Genomic DNA, 24,404 nt, shown 5'->3' on the forward strand with positions numbered 1-24,404 from the left:
AAGAAGTGCCTAGGCGTTTATATCATGTGAGGATAAACACACCGAATTTTAAACATAAATTTGTTTGGTTCAATTTAACTGCTGATATATGTTAAGTTACTTCAAGTGGGTAGCTGGTTTTCAGAGGTTTTGATTTGCAAACTAGTAACTAAAAATAGAAACATTCCATATTTACTTGTTTTTTTTTCTTCTTTCACCTGGCATTAAAATCGTTGCATGTGTATATAATTGCCACAATGTAAATAGAGTAATATTTGGGCATCAAAAAACATTCTCCGGACAATAATGCATGTTTTGAAATTTGAAAAGGAAAATGGCTTCTCGAGGTTTAAACTTTGTATTCAAAAAGCTGAATATTCAACACTATGATGTAAAGCAATATTGAGTTGCATTTAGATGTATTTACACATTAAAAGTGGTATTTCGTTCATTTACATAATTTTTGGAATAAGTGTAAAAATAACAAATAAACGTTTACGATGCGATATGAGGTGCAAATATATAAATAAAAAAGTGGAAAATCAAACGAGTGTGATTTTATGTTTATTATTTTTAATTTTCTTTAAATCAAATGTAATATTTGATAGAGGTGGTCCGTGTATTTCTCAGCCTAATCAACCCGATTAAGACTCCCTAAACGTGGCGAATAAGCCCAGCCCCTGTATTGGTCGTAAGTAATGTGTTTACGATGACCACGTTTCTCCGTATATATTGGTGTAATCATGGCGTTTACGATGATCAATGCGAGAAGTTTACTGCTGGATTCAAACGTAAACTCCAGATTAACGGTCATGTTTAAGGTAGCGAATTTGTTGTAATTGTGGCCGGAAACGTAAAGATTACCCTTCCCTGAAACCGCACGATTAAGTGAGCTTCACCGTATTTGGATGACACTTGGCGTTTACGGTCACCGCGTACTCGGTAAATAAGTCATCGCGAACGCGGAAAACTCACGCGTTTAAGTTGGGTCGTAAGCTTACCTTAATCACTAGTTTCAGGAGTGGAAACGTAACGGAAACAGGCTGGAACTCGGAATTTACGTCGCAATTACAGACCGAAAACGGCGATTTAAACGCGTGTTTTTTTCCCGTGATAGGTGGCGAATTATCAGCCAAAAATTCTCATCAAGCCCAATCCATGCTTGGGATTGGGTTAGCTCATGGACTCTCATATGAAGGCCCCAAATTCTATATTGCTGCACCGGGTCCTTAGTTGCTCCTTATCTGGTGCACCACTGATTCTCCCCATGCACCATAGGAGACCTGGGGAACTGTATAATGGAGCATACAAATTGAACGTTAAGATTCTACATTTGTTGGATGACATCCCGTGATTATTGATGCTATTGTTTAATTGCTGATTATTTAAAAGCAAGTACCAAAACGAAGAGCTCTCGATGGCGCGGTTCATTTATTGGCGTAGCTAGAAGGTTCAAGGGCCCGGTTCAAGGACGGGACCTGGGGCCCTTCACATTTTAGAAAACGGGCAAAATATTGATCGAAATCATGGTACTGAGCTTGGCATGCAGTTAATTTGTCAAACTATAGAATCGAATCAGTTATAAATGAAACAAAACAGCCTAATGCATGTGCATGCTGATGTAACAATTCAAGTATACTTACAAGCAGTTGGGATTCGTTGTCTCCAAATGAATAAAATTTCGGAACCAGGATTTAGGGTTCACTGGACATTGGGGGGGGGGGGGGGCGTATAGCTTTACGTATCTGCTTTCGTTCACAGTTGCGTCGTCGTGAATTACAAAAAAAAATCATTTCTTTTGGCAACGAGGATGTATGGAGTCAGTGGGTGGGGTGGTGGTGGTACAACAGCGGCAGGATTTAAATTGTCTAGAACATAGGTTCCAAATGTGGGGTCGCGACCCAAAAGAGGGTCGCCAAATATACTAGGGGGGTCGCGAATCAAATTAAAATGATGCATATATCATTATGGTAGCACCATTTTGCATCTACGCCCCTTATATCAGCAAAAACTTCGCAACAGGGAGGGGACACCCCTCAGGACAGCTCCTCCAGGGGGTGGGTGGGGGGTGGGTGGTGTCATTGAATTTTTTTTCGGTAAGCGCTGGTTCTAGAATTTGCTGCGGGGAGAGAAACCTTGTTTTTTCTTTCTTTATATGCGTGTGTATGTGTGTGTATCTGGCAACAGCAACGAAAATAACAAGTTGACAAATTCTGGACTTCGTATATCGTGTATGTATTATGCAAATATTCCGACTATTTTGATGCCTTAGATTTAACATAACGAAAAAATGGTAACAATTTTTGAAAACAAATATCCTCTTACTGTCCCTCTTTTAATCAGGACTTTACCAGAGGCGTAGCCAAAGGTGATTCAGGCGGTTCGTTGAACCAGGGCCCACAATATTTAGGAGCCCCCCCCCCCCCAAGAGTTGGTTCCGACATTTTGAACCAACGGATGACAACTGCCAGTCAAGGAAGATACAGTCAGACAGGTCTTTGCGTCTTTCCTGACATTGGCTTTATTATAGTGCTGTTCAAATTAAGTAAGGATGAAGGGTCCCAGCTCTCACTTTTGAACCGGCAACCCCGAAACTTTAGCTACGCCATTGGATTTTATGGTTTAGTCTGAGACAGGTTTTGCTTATCCCATTAAGGCAAAGAAAATAACATTCGGTTATAGGTTATACAGATATGAATATAAGTCGTGCATAGTAGGTAAATGGCGTTTTATGGTTGGAAATAACGAACTTCTGAAAAACAAAATATCATGTTCTGAATATGTATAACTCCCGATACGCCATACAATTAGGTGCCAATTGGAATGGTAGAAGGCGCAAGGAGGTAGGGGGGGGGGGCTGGTGGTGGTTATGGGATGGAGAAAACACTTAACCCCTTTTACGGGTTGAATGGTAATTGAACGCGTTTTACATATTTTGAATAGATAGGCCTATAGTGTAAGGGAGAGTTATATGTTACAGGCGGATGACTTTACATAAAACCAGGGATGGATGGAAGGGGGGGGGGTGGGGTGGGTGTTAGAGAGAAGAAAACAATGAACTTGAAAAGTAGCAAATGCATACCAAATACCCTTTGAAAGTCATTTCCATTTTAACCGAACCCTTTTTTCCTCCCCCGCCCCATCCCCCGCCTGTTATATAGTTAATCTTTCCATTGAAAACTTGCAACTTGTTGCACACTTCGGTCAAATGAGAGTTTAATCTTGGAAATACACTAAAGTAGTAGCCAACCGTTACCACTTGACTAGAAAGGACTAGAAGGACTCAGCCGTTTAACGTTCTTTCAGTAGTTTTAGAAGATGACAAGTTTTATAAGATGATATTTAGGGATAATGAGAAGGGACCGGTCAGGCTCTACAATCTAATGTTCCGGGTTCAATGAGGGTCTGGAGTATATATAGGATCAAGCATAATGTATGCTCATTTCATAATACACCGTACTAAGTCAAAAGAGCCTTGGCCCACGGTTTCATAACTATATCCGGTGATGTCTGATCATAGCGACTCTCTCTCAAAGATAATCCTTCAAGGTTAATAGGGAATGATTTGAGTAAATATGTTCTTTACATAACAACCCTTGTGAACTATAAACTTTACATTATTTTACTTTTTAATTGATTTGCTTTCATTAGTTTTTTGTTTTGTTGTAGATTTAAGTATATTTTTTCAATCATTCTGGTTTTATTCTGTCTTCGAACATTATCTTGTATCCCTCTCGAAACTCTTTGGCGTAGCCCTCACAACACGAAGGTACTTTGGCTGGTGGCTTAGATTTTGCTGGCAATAGTTTAGTCGATTCAAATGCAAGCTTGTAGACGCCCTCGTTTTTACCCCAGACGATCTGCTCAATGGCCCCGTGGAAATATTTCAAATAGTCATCGCTGGCGTTCCATGAAAGGTACTTGTCGTCCCATGGGATGCCGATCGCTTCGCAATACTTCTTGAGCATTACATCCGGGTTGTTTTGAAGCTCGTCTGCGTCTATTACCACTGGATTCGGTTCGATGTTTTCCTTGACATACTTGTACAGGTTGTAGAGAGGATCGACGGAGAGCATATCCCAGGATATAAATGGATTTCCAGACCCTATTTCGGTGAATTTATCGAGATCTCCTTTATAGTCGTACAGATGGGCGAGGAGTTTCCTAGCTGACAAGGCTGTACGGTTGGGATCACGGATGAGAAAGGTGTGCCTGAAACGGCCCTGTGTAACAGAAGTATGTACAACATAAGGATGAAGGGTGAAGGGATAAGGGTGAAAGGATATCCAACAACAAATTTAAGTCCAGGTAACACACTCTGAGGTCACAATTTGACACCATGTACCTCCCCACCCCCCTCCCCGCCCAACGTTCTGGTCAAGTCAGGCACAATCCCAAGCAAACTCCAAAGTTGCTATGTCTAGCCGTGAACGTGTTCCCGGTGGCCCCTTTAACTTGGAGGCCTCTTTCACATTGGCCCTTCCCTAATGCACTTGGGTCATCTACCTATTGTGTAATCCGGCACTAGTTGAGCCCACTAACATACTTTTCAAGAATCGGTTACATGTTAGTGACTCGCTTTGTTTAGTTTATTCTCTTTGTTCTTAACAGCTAGCTCGTTCTTCTCATCATATTCATTTTTTTGTGACCATGACAATAACAACCCAACGAAGGTCCTGTTTCTCGTATTTGTCGGTTAACTATACAAATACCTTAAATTTCAATGTAGTGATGCCCAAAGTTATAGTTATGTAATTACCTTTGGCAGTTGGTGATGATGTCCATCGATACCGAAAGCCATGTCCTTGATTAGAAGAAACTTCTTGCCTTCATCCAAGGGCTTCTCCAACTGCTCCTTGATGTACTCGTGTCTGTATATGAAAGAAGAAATTAAACAGGGTTAGTGTGTAATATGTTTAAAAAAAAATATTTGCAAGGGATATTAGTACATAACTATGCCGTTGTTATGTTAAGCATTGGTATGGCCGAATAAAGTTAATACCATTTTTAAAAGCAACGAAACCTGTCATTTAGGCGTACATGTGGTCGAGCTTCATTTGGTCGGTTTCGGGCAATTGGTAAAATAATTTAGATTAAGCAAAAATCTGTAAATTGGATACCTAGCCGACGTGAAGTTACAAACCACACGGGATCCCCACCCCACCCCCTCCTACCCCCACTCCCCGCTCCCCCTGCTTTTGTGAAGCTGCTTAACGTCGTAACGCAATTGCCCTCCAGATCGAAATATAGGGATCGATATAGCAAATGCAAAGGAGAGAAATGAGTGATAATGCCACCAGTCCCATCTCCAAGATAGAGAAAGTGACAATAAGTCATATGTCATAGTTGTTGGCTTCTTATAAATTTGATATAACTAATAAAATGTTGAAAAATTATTATACTTTGATAAGAGAATGTATTATCCTTTACGCAATATTTTTGAAGGCACCCCACCATATATTCCCGGGACCCAATTTGACCCCGATTCCCGGGGACGTTAACCCCGCTATCATCTCCTTATCAGGCCTGCTCACCTCATGAGATTCTGTTTAACGATGGTCTTGTCTGAGATCTCATGACTTTCTCTAATCGTTTTATGGCTTTCGTCTATACCATGGTTTCAAAACTTCCGTCAACACTTCCCTCAGTATACCCTTCCATACATTGATTTTTACCTTTTTTTCATACATAGAGAAAGACATTAACAAAAAATCTTTTCCCGCATTGTCTTCTTCTTCTTCTTCACCTGCCCTTGACGAGGTATCCACTCAAAATTAATGAATGTATTCCTCCCTCAACAGTCATCAGTTATTTGCTCCCAAGTTTACATGTTAACATTTTGATACATAAGTTCTCATAAGTATGCTCTTTTGGCTGTTCCGAACGGGCCAAGTTATTTAGAGACAGAGAGGAGACCAGAAGTGTTCAATTAGACAAATTAATTTCTTAGCGAAGAGGAAATGCTCAGCAAAGTGGCTGTTGAAGGCTGAACATGACTGACCATTATTGGACTTTCTAGCATCTTCTAGCAGATCTCTATATAACTCAAGGGCATCGTGCTTGCTAACCTCGCAATTGTTCATATCGTCCCTGTTTCTAAAGATGGGGATTCAGAAATATTTTCCAATTACAGAGCAATATCTTTCCTCCTCTTTCCCACAAAGGTATCTTAACAAAATATATTGTTTCATGTGGGCGTGAACAGGAATGCAAAGCTGGGGTGGCGTGGGTGGGGGAGGGGATGGGGGTGGAGACGTTCTTAAATTCCCTACTGATTTAGGTAGGGCTGCACACATATATTGCAAGGCCAGAGGCGAATGAACGACTTTAAAGAAAGGCAAAGGGATCAGGTATCACTGGGGTGGATAAAACCGCTACCCTAATTAAGGGAGGGTCTGGGGGTTTTCCGGCCAGTTATTTTTAAAAATGTCGAAAAATGCTGCAACAAGCCCCACGACTCGGAGCCAATTCCCCACGACTGACGATGAAAGGGGGAGTGGGGTGAGGGATGCCCGACGCATGTCATGTTTTTCTAACAGTTTGCCAGCTTTCGATAATTCTTTATATACGCATACAACTATTTGCTCTTGCACCGATCCTTCTACTGTTATCTGTATAGTTCCAAAAAAGAGCTTAAATGGGCTACTCTGCGATATCAAATTAAAATTCACTCTGAATATTGCAAAAATTCTTATATCAACGGTCATCACCGGTATACTTTCTGGGTACAGATGGGTTTGCAATTGGAAAAGAACAGATAGGTTTGATGAATCTTTGCTAATTTTTTATATTTTTTATTCAAAACATCACCCAGCAACCTCTTTTACTGACTATTCCTTATTTACCAACAAAATCTCAAAAGGAAGTATTATTCTTAATACTGATCCACTGGGGAGGGTGTGTAACAGTAAAGGTTAACACCCCTCCCCTATTCAATCTCACTTAAACCAAAACTCCAACATAAATAAACAAACAATGGTTCCGTAGTTATTAGCAGTCTTGCGTTCAGACCTAATTTTAGACCTCATTGATATAGTCTAAATATATCTCAGAATGCACCATTTTACGTCTAGAATATGCATTTCTCTGTGGAGGATACCAGGAGTACACCTTCACGGTTCCAAGACCACACCCCTCCGTTTTAAAAATCATGGATCCACTCGATCCTGGTATAAGTTAACTGAAAATGCTCTCAATCTATAATTCTGTGATTATTTCCCACCAAGTTTGTGAGCCTTAATATTGTTTGAGCGAACGATATATCCATCACTTGTCTATATTTTCCTCGAAAACATTTACTTCTCTGACAGTATATATTGGCTACCCAATCTTACCCACTTTAAAATTTATCTCCTGTTTTTCCTTAAGTCATTTATTTTTACTGTCATTCTGAATGAATTCACGAGTGGTAATCTGGCAAATTTGTTAGTATAACAAAACAATTGACATGTGATACTGTTTAGGTCAAAATGTCATTGTTGTAGAAATTTGAAAAAACTTTCAGCAAATGCTTTTTTTGTTAATAAATTGTCAAGTCGACTTAGAGTTACAAAGCTACTCGACAACTTGACGATATTAGTCAAGACTGTTAGGTGTAACTTGACAACTCGACTTATTTTTGACGTGCTGCTTTCGAGTTAAAATCGGTGAGTATGACAACTCGACAATTTGACAAGTTTGGTCAGCATTCGCTTTACCATAACTTCTCAACTCACTAAATATCACATTGTTTTGACTTTTTGTCTCGCTTTACAGTGCGAGACAGAATCAACTCGGCAAAAATTGGCAAATTTTGGTATAAGGTAGCTTGTAAAATTTCATAATGTCGACAATTTAACAAAATGATACAAATTTGTCATGGTGCTGTTGTGTAAGTCATTCTGCAACAGTTAAGTCTATATGTCTCGTCTGCCCTTTTCAGGACTACCGTAGTTTGACCAAACCAGTAGAAACAACATATCATATGCTTTGTTTATCAACAGTTATTTGAATATGTTCATAGGTCGAGTCACTTATGACCTCTGTGATATAACATATACAACTTAACAGTGATGTTCACCTCCATTATTAATATTTTACCCTATAAGTTGACCTGGACCTAATATTATTTTAGTATTTGAAGTTTACCTTATGATGCCTTTTCGAACTTTGATTTGCTTATTCTACAGATTTTGCATTCCACCTGTTTCTTATGGGAATTCACGTCACCAAAAATGATACACAACCAAAAATCTTCGTGAAATTTTCTTATAAATCTCCCCAATACTTTATATCTATTCTAGGCTATAATTTAATCCATCTCCACATTTAAAATTATTTATCATATATATTAGTGTATACTTTGGATGGTTAGAATTGATTGGTGGTTGTAAAAATTAGGTTCTTTATTGAGTATGCATTGATATATAGTATCGGATTTAAGTTGCAAATACGTTGCGTTACGCATGAACCAGACCCGATCTCATGGGACAAAACCGAATCGGCAACAAATAATGTCATACCGGTATATCGGAGAACAAGCGCAGGGTCAGATCATGTTCAGACACAGTTGAGATTTTCAGTGGGCAATAGCTATGAAACTGTTCCAGCGAACTTTCTGTTTCAACAGTTACAGGCTGAACACGGAGTTCCACCGTCAGCCCACCCCCCCGCCCCATCATGGTCCTTTCTTCGGCTGCTCTCATGCATGCGCGTCAAGCCTACATAAACGTCATTTCGTATAGGATTGATCGGTGGTGCAGAACTATATAAAAGTGTAAATGTATTAGTGACAGTGCACTTTTATGGTAACTTACGTGAAATTTTCGGCCTTTTCCAAATTGCCACCTTTGTATTGGTCTTTCACCGAGTCTACCATCTTTGCAGCGGTCTCGAATTGCGAATAAAACGATTTCATTTTGGGGAATTTGACGAAAGTCTCCGGATTTTCGAACACTCGATTAAAGTAAACTGAAGTATATGGCTCGTGCCATACCATAGATCCGTCCATATGTGCAACACATTTTTCTAAAACGGTTGATAAACTTCTTGGGCATACCCAAAGAAAGATACGGTTAGGCGATGTTTCGTCTGCCATGGTCTATGTTTGAACGTGATCTGTGCGCGACGGAGCCTCTATCAAGAGTGGAGCTGTATTACAGTGAACTGTGTTTATTATCCTCACATTTACGAATGTTTGCCCTGACACGCCATCAGATACCGCCGGGTAATGATCAAAAGAGACAAAAACGGTTTGTGCACGAAAGGGGGCAGAGTTTAGTGTGTTAAAATGTGACCTGTTTCATTTGACGAAAGCATTGTTGAAAAATCATTGGATCTTATAACGCACATTTGTTTTTCATCAAATGATTGTACGTAGGACATATACAGTCAACATTCTTCATTTTGAAGGCGGAGTTATTTCTATGGCACCAGGTGTTGTAGGATATTATTCCCATAACCTACAAGGTTTCCCATTCTAGACATTCACTATCACATTACATCACATACATGACACGCAAGTCATATATACTCATTATGGTATGTCGATGATGCGAAAATGGGTGTAATAATCCCAATGGTTGGCAAATGATTTCAAAGTTGCATAATTCAAATTTCATCCGACAGATTTAGGAAGAGACAGGAACATTAACAGTCGGAGATCTGCCCCTGTGACCTCCGATTTTATTAACGAATTTGCATATCACTACGTTTGAATTTCGGCGGTCGCGTAAGGCTACACGCATAGAGTTTTCCGATAACCATATATTGTCAAATATGATTCATAATGCCAAAAAAAAGACACATACGCGTAGAAAAAACTATATTTAATGCATGGGTGGAATGTTATGTTGAAATTTCGTAAATATTGCCGGAGAAATTAGGCCAAGAAAATTAGATAGCAGTTTCACGTATTGCCGGAGGATGCTTAAAAATCATTCCTAAAACACGATTAAGCCTGAAAATAACTCGAAAGTGACCCGAATATTACGTAAGGTGAAATACCTTTTGGATTTTGTCGCATTCAGAACATCAAACATCTTAAGACGGCTTTTCACAGTTCGTTAAGAAGCAGATTATGCGTTCGTTGGGTGTCTGGCGGCCATATTGAATTTCGACTTGATGTTATCGCGGAATTTCAGCTGAACATTTTCTCTCGTAGTTTGATCGCACGTGTAAACAATACATTATATCGTTTTAGATCAGCGCGTTTCTCCAGATGGAAGTAGGGATGAGTAGATAGAATGTAAAATGCAATTTCAAATCACATCAAGTTTAAGTGGGGGCAAACGAGCGTTGGTTTGTTCCATAGTATACATGCATGTCGAAAGCTATGGCAGGAGAGGTGGGAAGTGGAGACGAGTGGTTGGTCAGATGGGCACACCTAGGTGAGGCTCGTGGGCACAATACTCCAAGTAAAGTGGGCAATGACCTTAATGGATTTATTTCATGGGAATGCTTACGTAGTTTATTCTGCAGTATACAAGCATATCAACTCCCTCCCCCCCCCCATCCATCCACCATGGGGAGCATTTATTTTTTTATAACACCAGTTGCTTATCTATTTAATCATAGGCTGACAATGACTCACACCAATCAAAGAAAACAAAATACATATTTGAATTCCTTTTCATCTTTTTTATTCATTGATAGAATATGTTGATGGCAATTAAAAAATTATATTAATACAAACAAGGAGAATATTCGCACAAGTTTAAGTACATGGAAAGGTCATATGAAAACAAAGAAACATGAAGCGGGTTATAGCAAAGATGTTTCTCACACATATGCTCATATGATATCAAGCAAGCACTGACAGTGGTCAAAAGCAAACAAAGGAGGTAAATAAATTGTCCCGCAGTCACAAATTTTACAATAAACCACTCACCAAAGACCTCACTCTTTATCACTTCATAGTAGCCTATCTGAATAGGCCAAGAGAGACTGGCTGTTGTTTTGAACAAGGCTCAAAGCATATGCAAGGTTACACTTCAGCAAACCTTCACACATGCAGAATTTAAGAAGTAATGTAGCCAAATAAAATGTATTTGCAGGTTCCTCACTTAAGTGATCAGACTCTGCTCAATACAACTACAGTGCAGCAATCCTTAATAGGTCAATGGACCTGGGTACTGTTAGATTTTGAGCTTAGCTCCTAGTGCATGTGAGGTTCACATCAGCATGAACCACACAGCGCTGCCCAAATGTGAGAATGATGAGCAGTTATATGTTCTTTCTCAGTACTTAATGACCAACTGGACAGCAAATAAAGCTTTCTCACTCTGCATGCATGGGGATATTACCAGGTCTAAGGAGTGACTCAAGTCATTACCACTGCCTTGCAGCAATTCTGAATGTGTCAAGAAACCTTAGTGGTGTAATGAGGTAGACATATAGTCAGGTTAGAATACATGTGTGACCACATTGGCAAATGGCAGTGACAAAAATGACAAACACGTATATATGTTACATATAAAGATCTTAAAATATGTGCAAGTAATTTGCAACTTTGAAATAATGGTTGGCTGCTTGTGGTATGAAAGTATATGATAAGTAAACATTGAAAAGAGCAGACTTCTTTAGCAGTATAATAAAATGTAAAATTTGATAAATAATTGGCTATAATGTTCAATAGCTGTCAAGGTAAGGAATGCAGAGGTAGAAAAGCACATTCAGCAAAAACAAAAATCAACAATCAAGGTAACATGGCTGTACAACTAATGAGCAAAATGATCATTTAAGTAATGTGAAGGAATATAGTTGTACTGATTACTATGAAAACAAAAGAGTATATAATGTGCATCCACTTTTTCATACTGAAAAATGTAATACATTTGTTCTATTTACAATAAAAATGAAAGAAAGCATGTTTTCTGTGACCACTTTGACACTGATAAAAATTTATAGCTTTTCAACTGTACAAGTAATGACAAACAGGGAACCAAAGCTAACAGACTTGTGCATGAACACAAGCACATAAGTGTGACCACTTTGATAAAAAGTAATATGGCTGCTCTTGGTAGTACTGTATATCGAATGATAAAAAAAAAGGAAACAGAAATATATCTTTTAAATGAAATGGTATAATTATATTAACTCTTTGAAACTGACAAAAGTAACATTATAATGCTACTGCTAGAAAGCATATGAATCAAGTGATTACAACCATAATTCTACAGTACAACAGTACTACAGACTGGCAAGAAAGCAAGGCGTCCTCTTTGGCAAGGGTAATCCAAAGTTTAAAAGAAGCATCTATAGGATGCGATTGCACCCACCAGGCAAGAGTATTTCATGTGGCGTTATGTATGGTTATTATAAGTAAAAGAAGTTAACATTTCCGCAACACAAGATGTGCAGTGACTATATGCATATATAAAGGTTTTGATAAATATAGAATTTTGATCTCTTTTAAAGCAAAGGTACAGGAATGCTATTAGCAGTTTGTAGGCAAGTTATAGAAAATGGCAAAAAACTTAATAAATGGGTGTGACCACTTTTGCAAAGACTAACATAAAAGGTGTTGAGCAAAAGATATGGAATAATTTTGCAAGACAAGTCAGTAGAAGTAGAACCAATGGTAACTTGTTTGAGGCAGTTAAAAATGCACTGCTTCTTAATGTATATACCCATTACTATAAAAATAATAAGCCTTACTTTGTCAAACACATTATTTTTTTTGACAATATCCTTCAATGAAAACAAGATATATAAATACAAAATGAACACCCAAAATAAACCCCATCTTCAAACAGAATACCTAATCATTTATGGATAGGACTTTCCATGGAAGAGTTCACAGTGTTCAAAACTGTGTTCAAACTATACTACACATGTATGAAATTCTGCATGCAGTTACTTGTTGCGTGGAAAATCAAATATTCATTGCTTTCTTCCTGTACTGGGCAATCTTTAATCAGTACTAAGAAGTTGAAAATTTTTGGTTACTTGCTTCAAAACAATACTAAAACAAATTCTTTACCAAGGAAACATGTTTTGGTCTCAGAAATAAGATGCAATAATCAAATAGACAAGATTCAAGCATTTGCAGGATGCTTACATTACAGTGGAAGCTTTTTATACCACAACATTGGACGGAAACATGTGACAGACAGGAAAACTGTACTTGTAATGTGAGGAGACACAAATCACAAACAAACAGTGCAACAATGTTACATCAACAACAACAAAACACACTCTCACAAACAAAAAGAACAATGAATTCAATCTGTGACTGAAAAGAAGGCAAGTGGTGACGTGAAAGACTTGATAATGGAGTGACGATAAAGTATTATTATTAATGGCCAATGCCAAGGCAAACAGTGAGAAGCATACATGTACAAGAGCCACAATACGCTGACAGGCTGGTGAAGAGCTACCGTATTTAGTACATGTATACAAACACAGAAATCTGAAACTTAAAAAAAAGCAGTGTTACTTTTCTGAATTCTGTCACTTTGAATTTAGTGGTGAAAGTTATGGAGTCAGAAACCAGCAATGACATTTTGGAATAGCTGAAATAATCACCAGTTAGTAGCCTTATTACCAGCCTGTTCAGCCTTTTATGATAATCAATGAGCTGCCTCCATACAGGATTGTTTATTTCAAAGAAAGATTTCTTCAAGCAATCAACAATCAGTCTGAATGCTTGACAACGGTGGTCATAATCAAAGCAAATTGTGCTAAAATTTCATACACAAAAAGTAACCAGTTCCAAAAATGTTGACTAAAGGTTGGAAGAGGTTGATATGTGTTATAAGTATGACGGCAACCCATTGTGGTTTTCATACACTACCTGTAAACTTACTATCAAACAAGTAGACTCTTTGCCTCTGCTCATACTGTGGAAAGAAAAATAAATAAAGGTTTATAATGTGGCAGGCCCAAAAAGCAGGCACCCCAACAAAGGCAACAATAACAATAGTAGTAGTAGCAGTAGTTTGCAAGTTCTCAAGACCCATTTTCACCAGAAAGCACTAGCATAGTACTACTACTACTTGGTCTGCAACTAACTTAAGATAGGCAAGGCTATGGCAATTTCAAGTACTGAATCACTCTCAGGCTATGTAGGCCTGTATCCTATTCCTAGTTCATACCCCAAACCTGGCTAGGACTGCCCTCAACTCCTACTGTACAGCCTACAGGAGGCTAATGGCTGACCTTTACAAATTAACCCAATAATATGCCTACCCCTACTACTAGATTAAGCCTACTAAGATTAAGCAAACATGTCTGAAATGGTATAGGAATAAGTTAGGCTATTGCTTGTACTTTTGTAAATTGTGGGCATCAAGAAAGTTTGAATACTAGTAAGACTTCAAAACCATCATACAACTGCAAAAGTTCTGCAACTTCTAGATATGAACTTGGCGATAATTTAAAAAGTACAGTAGGGACACCGAACTATGCAAGTAGCAATGCATTTAGAATCAGGGATACCTAACTAATAAATAAGCAAGGAGGCTGTGACTGTGAGTAGACAGATTTGATTTTAAGATAAGAGTGTGTCACTAATTCTAAATTGGTAGTACCCTATTATTACTAGGCCTAGTAATTTACCAACACACTATGTAGGCCCACATACTCTTGGGGCCTACTCCAAATCATATTCATAATTTACCCTGTGCTTATGCACACCTGTAGGCTGTAGGACAGTTTTGTGTACGTACTACTACTATAACACGTTAATATACATAGGTAAGGCTACTGACAAATATAATTTACCCTGTGCTTATGCACACCTGTAGGCTGTAGGACAGTTTTGTGTACGCACTACTACTATAACAAGTTAATATACATAGGTTAGGCTACTGACAAATATACTGTGTACTCAGTAGCTTTGTTAGTGAAGCCTAAGCACTGATCGCTTCGTGTAGTGTATACGATAGGATAAAAATAAAAGACCCAAGCAACACGTTTAGGGTCTAATTTTCAGCAGGCCAAAAATAACCTTATTTAACTGTGAAATGACTCCACGTTGAGGTATGTTGTAGACAAAAATGTTTTATACATGAAAATACACCCGTTGGTACGACTGGTGACTTAAGACGGCAATGTCACAGATAAAATCGGAGCTAAAATTTAGGTACTCACCTCACTATTTCTCGCAAGTAACGTTCATTAATTCGTCGTCAACCGTGTCCCAGCAGCTTAGGTTCGTCAAAACTCGGATATTCTCGGGTAAAGGAATTTGTCACGTCACACATCAAGAAAGTTAACGCTTCTAAAATATATGAATATGCATAATTCCGACAATTTCCGTATGTGGTGCCGATTGGATTCGCGCAACTTCGCAATCCGGAAGAGAGTAGTTTTCACTACTTCCGGTTAGGCTTCTCGTGGCTAATAATTGCGCAATAACGGTTTTTTATTGAGGTCAGATCTCCGACTGTTAATGACACGGCCAGAGGCGAATGAAAGGTTTTGTCAATTCACAAAGGGTGCTGCCCTGGGGTCGTTTTAAGGTGACCCTATACTGTAGAGAACGACCTCCCACAGATAAAGATTAATGACGTTTTATATGTCAAAATTACGAATTTTGAGGCATTTGTAGACTAAAAGTTAGGCATGCATAAAAGATTTAAAAGACATTGTTGCGTTAGTAAACACTCTTGATTTTTTTTTTTTTTTTTTTTTGCGTGAGGTTGACGAAGTGGGTGCATGTACACAAGTATACAGGAATGGCTAAGAGGACAAACGAAGAATTTATACTCGTTTACCGGAACGCAGTTCCCTCTCCATGAGTGCCCATCATAACGGATGAGTGATTTCACTCTTTACCTCATTTTCAGGGACAAACAATTAACAAAAGGAGACTAAATAGCAATACTAAATTATGCCGATAGACTACTTAGCTTCGGTTTCTCTTTCGTTGCATGATGTATGTTGTAATGCGGTGAAGTAAAAAACTGCCGTATAGGTTGAGTAATAATCCAGATCGAACCTCACGTATACTACAAAGTTTCTAGTCAAATTGTACGCTACTGCGACGTCTTCAACGTTGACACATATTACAATATTTGAAAAGGTAGGCGTATCACTACTAACAAATCGAGATCCGAGATAATGAGAAGCGTGTGTCTATCAACCTACCCACCCATATACCAATATGTAATTTGCAAGTGTTTTGATATTGTTCAATATAGACTCTGCCTTACTATAGTTCTTTTATACACCGAAAATAGAGATTAAGATGAACGTGATCCAGGACCGCATAGCCACAGGAGACAGGAAGGGGGGTGGGGGAGGGGTGGGGGTGGGTGGAGGGTGCATAGCGTGTGTGGGGAAAAATAAAATAATATCAGCGATGGATTACCTTTACAGCACAAACACGCAAAGTCGTATAGCCACCAGCAACACATTTACACTGAAATGATAGCCCAATTTTGCATCTTAACCCTTTACCGAAACAAACATTTGTCACTTACATTTGACACCTCCTCAGGACGGACGGTAGTCTACATTTTGCTCTCGTGAAGAGAAATATCGACCGCCTGCTACAAGCCTGATGTGGTATACAGGCCTGTAGTCAGAGTAACCCTTTTTTTGTGGGGGGGGGGGGGCATCAACCAGGGGCGTATCCAGGATTTTCCAATAGGGGGCGCCAGGCATGAATGATCGCCGTCCTGGGGGGTGGGTCTAAGGGGAGGGGTGTACAATTTTTGCTTTCGAAGAAAGGCTGAAATGCAAAATGGTGTCATATGCATGGGCGGCGATCCGTACTTCCGAGTGGGGGGGGGGATATGACCTTGTTGACTATCTAAGCGTAGCGCCACCATGGGTTGGCGCGAAGCGTACAAGAAAATTTTGGGATTGACAAACCCTCTAGATGGCCGGAAACGGCACTTCAAGAGGTTTCCAAGCGGCATATACCCAACTTTAAAATAGGGATGTCATGTCCGAAATATCTCATAATCAGGATCCAAAATACTTTTTTTTAATTTCGGGTGTTATTTTGGGAAAATTGCCCCTGTCAATCTTGTTTCAGGCGCAACGTTAGAATGTTCGAGAGCTTATATTATTCGATGAAGAAAATGGCCTCATGCAGGCTATTATAGGCCTATACACATGCAATACACAATTACACATAGTTACATTCCTAGGTACCGATTGCTAGGGCATCCAGGTGAAACGTGTATTAAGCATTACCCTGGTAACATGAGATTCTCAGCTGTTCGAGGGAACATGTACGTGTGTAGGCCTACTATATATGAATACTATGAGGGTGCATATATGTACTATATCAATACCGTGGGCGCAATAATACATTTTGTTGTTATAGGGCAAATGAAGCCTACAGTCAACTATTTTTGCTTTATAAAGACGCTTTATTTGAAAAGATCGCACTGCGTTTATGGTAGGCGAGAAATGAAGCTAAAAAAGAGCCGTACATTAACGAAGATGCATAAATGTAGGCATGAAAATATTCTTATCCCTGGAATTTGGTGGGGGGGGGGGATATGGTGCATTACATCCCCTCCACCCATTTTCATGGGGGATATATCCCCCCTCCACCCAGGATCGCCGCCCATGGCCATATGTGATCCATTTTTCGACCTTAATAATAAGCAACATTTCCAGTAAATATGGACACAAAATGCACAATTTAGTATGGCTGGCATGTCACTTAGTGTTTATAGTGATAATACAAACACAATTACCATCTATGTTTCTAAAACTATTATGCCGCCCAACTTCGCCAGAACCTTTTTTTGGCAAACAAAAAATAAAGCATACGGGAGGGGGGAGGGGGGTTGAGCGATCACCGACATCTCACATAAAGGTCGTCATCAATTTTTTTTTTTTTGCTAAACTTTTTTTTTTTTGGTGACGGCCAATAGGGGGGGGGGGGCGCGCGCCTGTTGCGCCCCCTGGATACGCCCCTGTCAACGCAGGAAGTTTGTCGTCCTGGCGGAGAGGTCCCCTTAGAGAAATGTTTGCTTATCTCAGAGGGCTTAGATGCGAATTAGTGGTGCAATCTTTATTGCATAGATTTGAATTCCATTTCTATATTCGAATGCAACCGTATATCTTTTTTTAACCGTTATTTTGAAAAAAAATAAATTGATCATTTTGCGGACATGTGGCCCTCGTGGACCCCCCCCCCCCACCAGTCGCTACATGCTTGGTGGTACACTGGCAGGATAGTAAGTTCATTCATTTGATAATTTTGCAATAATAATAATAAAAATTACGTACGGTATACGTTATTGTTCAAACTATAGAAAGTGTGGTGTTTTTAATCATGGTTTAGTTAGGTTCTTTTGAATAAACAGCTTTGAGAGTCTGACAAATGTATCTCAGAGATGCTGAAACTTAACCAACTCGTGAATAACACATCATATTGCTTGTTTTGTTTTACGAAAAACTATATCTTCTAGAGTTTTTGCATCTGACTGTTAAACATACAAACCTTCATTAAACTTAGACCCTATGTAAGTTGAAATGGATAAACATTTTAGCCTGGTCCCCTCACATCACGCTCTACGAGCCAAGTTGATTATGAAACGTTAGATTGCATTATATACAAGATAATTTGCCAGCACAGAATTCACTTTTCTATAACCTTTTTTTCTTTGAAATAGTCATAAAACCAAACAATAAGCTGAAATGCAAATGTTCCGGCCGGGTTTGGTTTACAGTGACGTTACGTTTGTCGGTGAAATTCTGCACAAGGTTTATTCCAGAGACGATATTTGAAAATTATTTAACGTTCTATTTATGGTAAAATGGATTGACGTCAATCTTTTGACGTCAAGCGTTCTCTTTGGAAAAAGGTCATTTCGTCAATGACACTTTCCTAGTTCTCTTGAAAGTTGTTTGCTACCCTGGAACAAAATTTTCTGCTCTCTAAGCACGATAGATACGCTATGCGTGGGCTTCCCTTACACTGGTTCAGAAATTACCTTAGTCAAGGGCGTCGGAACCGGGGGGGGGGGCACGTGCCCCCCACTTTTCCTCAGGTTAAAAATGTGCCCTTTTCTACATAAAATTTTGTAAATAAACCTACGTCGATTGAAATATTTCGGGAAGATTTATATTTACTACCATAGGCGTATGAGCCCAATTTGATTTGGGGGGCTGTAACGAAAAATATTACCAAGTTTTTTCGCGCGCGCCTCGCGCGTTCAACATCTTATTGTGCATATCATATAGGCATGCGTCGGTTATGCCAATATGCCAATAATTACATACAATCATTTTCGTGTTAATACCCTTCCATATTGGTTATAATTATTGGGAAAGTCGTTACAATAATAATGATCATAATAATATCCGTTTAACCATTGAAAAACACATAGCAAATTATTTTTCTTTCAGTATGTGCCCGAAAAATTCTCAGCATAGTGCCCGAATTTTCACAAAAATGTTTGGTTGGGGGGGGGGGGGGGCTGCAGGCCACCCGCCTCCTACGCCTATGTGTACTACCACAAGGCTTCTAACATTCTGGTGAGTGCCATTAGGCATATTCAATTTGCCAAAATATCCTAATGCATTTCCAAAAATGCATTGCTATATTACATTGTGACTTTGTAATAAGCAGAAGCCATTTAATAGCCTACTATGAATAATGAGTATAGCTTTAATATCCCATAACCTACCCCATCCTTTCGTATTTTGACATATTTCATTTGCTTTCATGCATGTATAGATCGCGTGTGCAGGGACTTGGACTTTATAATGATTTCACCTCATTTTGTCTCGAAAAAAAACTTGTTCCTTGTTTCCCAATTTGCACATTGCAGTGCTAGTATGCATTTCTTCCTTGAGGGGGGGGGGGGGGGGCGTTGATGGAGTGATGTGTATACGCAAATAAGATAATACAATAAGAGTAATAAAGGGTACTAAATATCAGGCTGCATCAGTCCATCGAATTTCAGCAAAGTGCCCTTCGACGTTGGTGCTCCCCCCAGATTAAAAGTGCTTCCGCCGCCCTTGACCTTAGTAATCGTTATCAGTGTGTAGTGGCCAAGAACCACGCCTCCATCCAACCTAAAACGTGTTGTCTGTGGAGTACCTCAGGGGTCAATTCTTGATCCTTTTCTAGTCCTATTGAACTACCTTGATCGTTCAAGCTATAATATTTGAACGATTCTTTATGCTGACGAAACTAACCAGTTCTGTTCTGGGACACAGACCCATTGTCAATGAGACTGAAGATGAGTTACATAATGTATTATTGTGGTTTTCATGGCTAACAAAGTTTCTATAAATGTCAGAAAAACAACAGTTCTGTGATGTTCGCTACTCGCAACAAGTCCATTCCATCGAGCTGCAAGGGAGTTAATATCTTCAAAGATCCATATCAAAGTTTATCATGTTGCTAAACTCTTAATGTGTTTATACATTGATAATAATTCATTTTGGTAACACCACATTGATTATGTGTACAGCCAAATTTGTTAAGAAGTCGGTATTCTCAACAGACTAAGATTTTACCTGTCAAATTGAATTCTCCATGATGTTTATAATAACATTATACTTATCTTGCTGTAATTCTGCCTGGACTATCAACTATCCTTCGATCGTAACTGCAGAAACTTCATTTTCTTCTAAAGAGCTGCTCTCTTACTCACATCATTCATTGTTTCCGTTACCTTCAACCTCGTCAATATTTATGACATCAACAGGCATCAATCTGTAATTTTATGTTCCAAATTTGTACTATGATGGGGCTCTACCTAAGTATTACAACCTCTTTTATCCAATCGTTTTTCCATACACAACCAACACAGTATAGATCCTGCAGCTCTCCCTTCATCACTGGACATCATTTGGATACCACTCACCATTGTCTCTGTTTCAAAGATCCTGCATCTTAAGATCTGGAACTCAATCTGCTTTGCATAACATTGTTAACTTTAAAGCTTTTTACAAAGGCTTTGAAAGTATTCAAACCGTTTCCTGCCTTTTCTCCTGTGTTATTTTCTTATTCGCTTGCCGGTAATTAAGCTAATATCATGAGAAGTATTGCTTCTCAGCCTTTTGGCTAAGATCATGTGTACTCTCTTAAAATGTTAGACTGAAGAATTCAGTCTTCTTTGAGACTGAAATTTTTTTCAGTGTTATACACTGAGTTTAGACTGAGAAACACTCTACTTAGACTGTATTATCAGTTACACCGTTCAGTCGCTGTTTTGGACTGACTTTATTAACCAATCAGCTAATCACATGTGGCATGTCATCTTACCATTTTCAGTCTCTGTATTCCACTGAAAAATGTATCCAATCAGAGAACAGAAATGCGCCTACGTCATCCGAAAACTTGCAAATACGCCGCACAAAAATAAGTGTGACAACGAGCGCTACAACTTGTGTACATATATACTACTATATTCTTCGCTTAGCCAGGTACTCGCTGTACTGTACGTACGCACGCCGTACACACAGCTAGGCATGAACGAGACAGACGACCGTATGTCTAAGCTAGAGTAAAGGTTATAAATTAGCAATGGCTGAGTCTTTAAGAACTTTTCTTACAAATAAAGGTTTCCACGAAGAAGTGATAACAGTGTTCGAGGGTATGTATGTATGTTTTTTGTTGTTTTCCAATTAATACAGAATAAAAGCTTGGCAGATCGTAACGTTAGTTATTCTAGGCTTGTGCGCGAGGTAGGCCTAGCTAGGCTGTACTATAGCAAATAGGGCCTAGGCTGTTGTTATAATTGGTGGGGCCTATTAACACGATCGTCGGGCGAATAAGCACGCCGGTCCTGCATATGTACCCGATCGTCGGGCAAATCAGCCCGCCTGTCCTGCATATGTACCCGATCGTCGGGCGAATAAGCACGCTTGTCCTGCAGTATGTACTCGATCGTCCCAAAATGAATCTAGGCTAGGTTAACCTCATAACAAATACTTGGACATAATAATGCTCAAGAAATTGCAAAACACAGTACTATCATGCATAGATTGTAAGCACCCTTAATTATTTGAAAAATGTAGTGACTGCTACAGCCATTACAGCATGAAGCTATCACGGTACCAGATCGTTGGGCAAATTAGCCCGCCTGTCCTGCATATGAACCCAATCGTCGGGCGAATAAGCACGCTTGTCAGGACTGCAATATGTACTCGATCGTCCCAAATGAATCTAGGCTAGGTTAACCTCATAATAAATACTTGAACATAATAATGCTCAAGAAATTGCAAAACACAGTTCTATTATGCATAGATTGTAAGCACCCTTAATTATTTGAAAAAATGTAGTGACTTCTACAGCCATTACAGCATGAAGCTAACACGATTCTGTTAAACCATTACCATTGTATTTAAATCATGTGGAAACTGGAAAAGAATTGGTATGCTTTTGTTATTTTATTAAACATATAGTGGGCCATCAGTCTTTATTATAAGATTTTACAGTAATATTACCATTCACTAATGTTATGAAATCAGTTTCTTTTACAAGCAGATAGACATATTAGTGAAATCAGTAGGCTAAAATGTAAATCATATTCCTTGTTCACTGGTTTTCTATGCTGATGTAATGGAATCAGGAGATGTCATGAACAATTTATCCTTAAAAAGAGAAATTTCTGAAAACAACTAACAACAAACCTTGCTTGGTAACCATGTACCTGCCAAAATCAACATGATAACCCATAAATGTTACTGTAGGTTGAATTTGAATCCACCTTCACATAACACATCTCACCCGCCATGGATGACATATTGCTGCCTATCGTGAATTGATATATCTCCTTTGTACAATGCCAGTCATGTTCTTGTTTCTCCATTCTCTCCTAAATATTATTCTAGTCTAGTCTCTCTACCTCTCAACATATCTTTTTTTAAGAATGTTTTGATTTATACCATATTGCTTGTCCTTTATCACATTTATTTTTATCTTCACCAAACAGGAGGGCACAGATATTGAGAGTGCAGCACAGGGCAGACAAGGACAATATTGACAGCCTTTCATCCTATCTCTCGGACCAGAATTGAACCCCAAACAATTCTTCATTGTGGCAGATAAACTGGCCATTCCAGCTGGGACAGAGGCGTAGAACATACATTTAACATAGACTATGCTCCCCCTCTACAACACTAGTTTTGTGTATGGAATTTTGCAACCAACAGAAGTGAAGTCTCTCGTCCGTATCCATGCCACATCTATAAGGGCAGCCAGCATGGAGTTACTTCAAGGAGTGAATGTTACTTTTTTATTGCTCTGTAGTCCGGAACCACGTGTGTCAGCATGGAGTAGCTTTAAAAGGGTGTGAAGACTCGCGCAAAAAGAACGTCTAATGCCGGTAATCTGACCTAGTTTCGAATGAGGTGTAACAGAAGTGTTAGACACTGCCATCGATCCCAGAAAATACAAACACAGCTTGCTACCGTCGGTAATTAGACACTAGTGTACAGTCAGTACATACAGCTACGGTCAATACCCACATTACAGTGTATAAACGATACAGCGATGAACATCTCAGGTCCAGCTAAAGATATCAAGGTATCACGTTTCATTACTGTCTGTCTTTTTTAGCGACACGAACAAACATCACTTGCAAGCAACAGAAAGTTAACTTTTTCAGATGGCTGCATGCTGTTTGGGACAAATCTTCAATGCCTTTAAGGAGTAACTAACACATACCCTAAAACGTTAAATTGATTACCCGGAGTTTAAAAACAGTTTTATATGAATAGGGAGGGCTCCAGAAATAAATATTTAATTGATTTTTGGTTTTTAAAAATGTTTTTTAATGATACTGATCTAATTATGAATGTAATTAAACAAACACCTAGTTGCCAAAAAAACTTTGTTGTATGATTTTTCGAGCATGTTATTTTAATGTTTACTTTAATGTTCCTACATTTCACTGCACTCACTATGTTGAAGGTTTATTTAATTAAGCAATTAATTAAGCTAATATTATTTATTGTGCACAATATTCCATAATTTGTTCCATGAAAAGTAAGTAACCTGATTATTATAAAGTCAGTAACTGTAGAAAATTCCATTTGAGAATGTCCTTTCCTCATTATTCCCCCCCCCCCATTTTTTTTAAATTTTAGTGATGTAATGAGTCAAAACTGTTTTCAATTTTTTAGTCGACTCTCGAGTGACATTTCTTTTTCAGCTAGAGGCCGACATTAAAGGATTCACGTGAGATAATTTATAAAACTTTAAAATTTGATTGAAATCCCAATCAAAATCACTATATATGATTACTATCAGAAAGTTAAGAAATAATTGAGGGTGGTATAATAGTCACATGTACTGTTTTTGCATACAAATTTGCTTTATATGAATGCCATATCATGAAATCGTGAATGCATTATATAATAGTTCATGTTTATCAAATAGCCATTATGAAGTTTGTGCCATTCTGTCAACTGCTTGCTTGTAACATTTTGTTTTGTGTGTGCTGGATAATGACTTTCAGCAATCGCCAATCTATATCATTGAAACACAAAGTATTAAATGTTCACTGCACTGATAT

At 38.7% G+C, this 24,404-nt stretch overlaps 1 protein-coding gene, 1 long non-coding RNA gene and 1 pseudogene across 2 annotated transcripts; 1 reads left to right on the forward strand and 2 right to left on the reverse strand.

The window, feature by feature from the left end:
* Positions 1-2,197: 2,197 nt before the first annotated feature.
* LOC139984137 (uncharacterized) lies at positions 2,198-9,130 on the reverse strand. Its single transcript, XM_071997882.1, has 3 exons — positions 8,775-9,130; positions 4,739-4,850; positions 2,198-4,202 (listed from the first exon to the last, which is right to left on the reverse strand). Exons 1-3 carry the CDS (start codon positions 9,053-9,055, stop codon positions 3,669-3,671), a joined length of 927 nt encoding a protein of 308 aa, XP_071853983.1. The 5' UTR covers positions 9,056-9,130; the 3' UTR covers positions 2,198-3,668.
* A 1,451-nt stretch (positions 9,131-10,581) lies between these two features.
* LOC139984145 (uncharacterized) lies at positions 10,582-15,349 on the reverse strand. The gene is made up of 2 exons (XR_011798953.1): positions 15,052-15,349; positions 10,582-13,799 (listed from the first exon to the last, which is right to left on the reverse strand). It is a non-coding gene; the product is annotated as an uncharacterized lncRNA (long non-coding RNA).
* A 5,578-nt stretch (positions 15,350-20,927) lies between these two features.
* On the forward strand, positions 20,928-21,055 carry LOC139957846 (U2 spliceosomal RNA; annotated as a pseudogene).
* Positions 21,056-24,404: the final 3,349 nt, after the last annotated feature.

The sequence above is a fragment of the Apostichopus japonicus genome, chromosome 2, assembly GCF_037975245.1.
Source record: "Apostichopus japonicus isolate 1M-3 chromosome 2, ASM3797524v1, whole genome shotgun sequence".
NCBI classification, from domain to species: domain Eukaryota; kingdom Metazoa; phylum Echinodermata; class Holothuroidea; order Aspidochirotida; family Stichopodidae; genus Apostichopus; species Apostichopus japonicus.